We start from the raw sequence: 4,538 nt of genomic DNA, 5'->3' as shown, positions 1-4,538 counted from the left end.
TGTAGATTTTGATTATTATTACAACAAAACACACATCAACCACTTCAGCCATATACATTTTGTCCATTTGAAAATAGCCGATCTACAAGCTCACAATGCGCCCGATGCGAAGCATTGTGAGCTTGTAGATCTGCTATTTTCAAAAGATTTTTATACATTGATTTTTTTAAATTGGACCTTCTTCATAATGAGTACTTTCTACTTTTGGTAGTTTAAGTACATTTTGATGCCAATACTTTTGTACTTTTACTCAAGTAAATGTTTTATTCCATACTTTTACTTACAGAGTATTTCTACATTGCGGTATTGCTACTTTTACTTTTTCCCACCACTGACCAGCATTATTAACATCACATGTCAATGGACCGAATACGCTGATGTATGATGGATGGTTATGCTGCACTGCAGAGGAACATTTGTTTCTGTTCCTCAATTTAAATAAATACAAACAGATTAAATGTGAAATTGTTTATTCATGGGTAGACTCGTGATTACTATGTAAATGACTGTGTAAAATACATGGAATTCAGACTTACTCTTGGGATCAGTTTTTCAGAATTCAAATTTCTAGACTGACTTCATCTCCCATGGTTATCCGCACAGCATTGATATGTGGAAAGTCTCGCTTCATTCCATCCATTTACTATTCTCTCCTTCCCTCTCTTTTCCTTCCCTTATTCCTTCTCCTCCCCTTTCTTTTCCTTCACTGTGCAGTTGAAATGATCAGTAGCATTTGTCTTTATTTGCGCTGATTTTGTCAGCCACAGAGAGTTCTTTGCACCATTTTCTTGAGGAAAATTCAACTGTTTATTCAGGCAGAATCTGTGCGTTTTTGGTCTGGATTCTTGACTGCAATAGAAGTCTTCTAGACACTAGAGCAGATATAATGGGAAATAAAATTTAACCAACTATTTTGTACCCCTTTTTCTTCCTAATTTAGTCATTATGGCAAACAATTCCTCCCACTGCTGTCGTTACCCTGCTGGCTCACCTGCCAGTGAGGAACCTTTGTTCTTCTCCTGCTCAACATTCCCTACTCGGGCTTCCCTCCCCCGAACGCAGCCAATTGTGTTCATGTAGATGGATGCTCGGCCAAGCCAGATGCACTGCCGTGGAGTCGAACCCCTAGCCTCTGCAGTGGAGAGCAGGCACTTTACCCCTGCACCGCTAAAAGCCCCTACTCAAAGTGATAATTTCCTCTGAGTGTTATTTAACTCAGAGTTCCATACCCATAAAGGGTCCCTTTGGTTACTATCAAACATATTGCTGGGGATCCCCTGGTACCCCCTCAAGGACCCCTGGGGGTCCCCAGACTTCACATTGAGAACCACTGCTCCACCGGGTCTGATTAGATCACCTGTCGCCAGTGTATTTGCTGTGGCTCTGCTCATAATCCACCACAAAAGAAATGGTTCTGAAAAATCTTCATTTTCATCTCACAGAGGGGGGGGGAAAGCTGAGAGCGGATTTCACGGTGTGAATTTAAACAAATTATTTGCCATTTGAGTTGAGTGAGTGTGGAGAATTGCCTTAGTGAAACATTTGATTATCATCACCTGTTGGTGGCAGTGTTTCCCCTTATCAGAGCCTGTAGAGGCATAGCAGTGGTTTTCAAACTTTTTCATGTCAAGGACAGACTACCAAATTAAAATGTATTCCGTGCACCCCGTCTGAAAATATTTAGTGCCAGGGACCCCCATACAAGATTCTTTTCTAAAATATAAAAATAAATCTATATATCAAAAACATTCAAATAGCCAATGTATATGGGTTAAAATGGTTAAACTGAATTGATGCTATATTAACTAATTTTGCTGGGGACCCCTGGAACCCCCTCAAGGACCCCTGGGGTCCGCCGGACCCCACTTTGAGAACCACTGCTGTATAGCTGCTGTTATACCTCCTTGAAAAAGCAAAAAGTATTGCTGAGAGTTTAACAGAAATTCATATTTGTGTATACTAGAAACCACAAGGCCAACAACATTACATATTTTTAGGATCACTTATTTGAAGATTGAAGAATGTTCCTAAGAAGCAATACATGAGAAGAACTGTCTCTCTCCCTTGATGATAGAGTTACATTATAGCGCCTAGAGCAGTGGTACTCAAAGTGCGGACCGGGTACACCAAGGGGTCCTTCATGGGGTTCCAGGGGGTCCCCAGTTAAATTATTGATACAGTTAGGAGAAACCAAATAAGGCTCTTACGGGTCGTGGTTTGTAAGTGGGGTCTGCGGACCCCCAGGGGTCCTTGAGAGGGTTCCTGAGGGTCCAAGGCAAAATGTGTTGATAGCATCAAAATAATTTTAAGCACTTTTATCCATATTTTATACTTTAGCTATTAAAAAATAGCAGATCTACAAGCTTGTGACGTGCTGTGAGCTTGTAGATGTGCTATTTTTGAAAAATGTAGAATCATTTAGAATTATCTCTTCGGACGGTCCCACTCCCTGGCACAACATATTTTCAGAAGGGGGTCCGCGGCCAAATACATATCAATTTGGGGTCCTTGAAATTAAAACGTTTGAGAGACACTGGCCTAGAGCTGCTACCAGTCTGGAAGAGAATGAATAAAGCATTAAAAAACCTGTCACAGTGCAGCAAGCCAAAGAAAAAATAAAAGTTTTTGGCTGGTGATTGCCTTCTTAACCACAATAATTCAATCTTCAAAACAAAAAAAGAAGATAAACATGTTTTTCTTTTGTTTTAAAATTCGGAGAAAATGGCCACCGATCGGATTAAAATGCTTTTTACAATTACAAACTCCCACCTGAATCAAGAGAATGAAGAATCAACTTTATTATTATAGGGACAAAAAGAAAAATGAGGGGAGAAACGGAGAGGGAAAAAGAAAAGAAAAGAAAACCATTAGTCAAAAGAAGCACGTCAAAGAGAACCCAAAAACAATACAGGTTTTAAAACTCTAACTTCAACATATTATTTTGGATATGTTTCATCATCGTTACAATCTTGGAGAATGTACTGAGAAAAAAATGCCATTTACAGTTGTATGATTTAAAGTACATTCAAAGATAACCCTAAAGCTGTGTCTCAGACACGGCAGTCTCTTGACTGGTGATCCCTGAGTTTGTGGAAGTGTTGGTCTGAGGCAGCTCTTCAGTGAAGGCGTTCTCCAGCACTTTTAGGATAGACAGTTTGCGAACTTCATCCTTGAAATCCCGACCCATGAACACGTACAACAGTGGATTCAGGCAGCTGTTGAGAGATCCCAGGCAGACAGCTATGGGATACCCGATGGTGAACACATGATTCAGTGTTTCACTCTGCTCTGCCACAATGCGGTTCACCAACTTAATTTGTATCATGATGTGAAAGGGGGCCCAGCAAAGGAAAAATGCAGTGATAACAGCTACCATAATTTTGAAGGGGCGACCTGATTGGCTGGCCAGCGAGCGATTCCTCCTGAGCCGGTAGCTGATGACAGAATAGCAGGAGACGATGACGGTGAAAGGGACCACGAATGCCAGGAGAAAGCAAGTGATGACCATGGCCCCACCTCGAATTGCTTTCATCTGCATGGCGGATGAACTGAAGTCATTGGTGAGTCCATAGGTGGTTATGCACAAGATGATGTCCTTATCATGAGAGGAGGGTTGTGTGTCCATAAAGATGAAGTAAGGGGAACTGAGAGCCAAGGCCATCACCCAGACACCCAGAATCACACAAGACGCCTTTCTGACGCTGCGGTGGTTCTGGGCCCACACTGGCCACACCACACATACACATCTGTCAACACTGATGACCATCAGAATGTAGATGCTGGCGGACATGTTGATGGAGAGAACGGTAAAGTTCAGTTTGCACATGAATTGGCCAAAAGGCCAGTGGCTGTCCAGAGCTGTTTCTGTGATTCTCAGGGGCAGGAGCGCTGTGAAGAGGAAGTCGGCCACAGCAAGGTTGAGATACCAAACGGTGTTGATGGTTTTCTTCATTTTGAAGCCCGTCACCCAGATGACAACACCGTTCCCCAACACGCCGAGTACCGAGACCAGGCTGAAAATGAGGAGGGACGCGATCTTGAGGGCTTTTTCAGCGTGTTCATCCTTGTAGTCAGAGCCATTCCCACCAGACATATCCAGCTCTTTATCGGGATCGTCAGCAGCTGTGTTCATAATCATTGTCCTAAAACCCAAATAACAAATTAAATAAATACATTTTTTAACCATGTGCTATTACCTCTAGCACCCAGTAAGTATAATGGCCTAAATACTATATGTAACAAACTGAACTACATAGGTCCCAACTTGAGACAACTTGCTTTTTATTTCCCATTTGCGTGTTATAACGTGACTGTATTATAGCTGAGTAGCTTGTGAAGTCCAACCATCTGTGGATTCAGGGATTACAAAACAAATCACACGACCGACTACAAAAGTAACTCCGCCAGGCCGGTTTGAATACCCAGGGCCCGCAAATTTAGGAAGTCAGTAATGGCCAACTGGAATAGAATATGAAAAATCTGACTGATCACAGACTTCAAAAGACCAGTCACCTCTTGGTGTAAACACGCCCAAAAAC

General features: G+C 42.0%; 1 protein-coding gene across 1 annotated transcript; it reads right to left on the bottom strand.

Annotated features, from left to right (window-relative positions):
- Positions 1-3,037: 3,037 nt before the first annotated feature.
- LOC308078203 (chemerin-like receptor 1) lies at positions 3,038-4,138 on the bottom strand (the record flags this gene model as incomplete). The annotated part of the gene is made up of 1 exon (XM_080419328.1): positions 3,038-4,138. The coding sequence occupies one exon, from the start codon at positions 4,136-4,138 to the stop codon at positions 3,038-3,040; it is 1,101 nt and encodes a 366-aa protein (XP_080275454.1).
- Between the last annotated feature and the right edge of the window lie 400 nt (positions 4,139-4,538).

Source organism: Gymnoscopelus braueri (genome assembly GCF_963280865.1).
Source record: "Gymnoscopelus braueri genome assembly, chromosome: 22".
In the NCBI taxonomy this organism is placed as follows: domain Eukaryota; kingdom Metazoa; phylum Chordata; class Actinopteri; order Myctophiformes; family Myctophidae; genus Gymnoscopelus; species Gymnoscopelus braueri.
The sequence above is the reverse complement of the archived record's forward strand: the minus strand, read 5'-3'. Positions and strand labels throughout refer to the sequence as shown.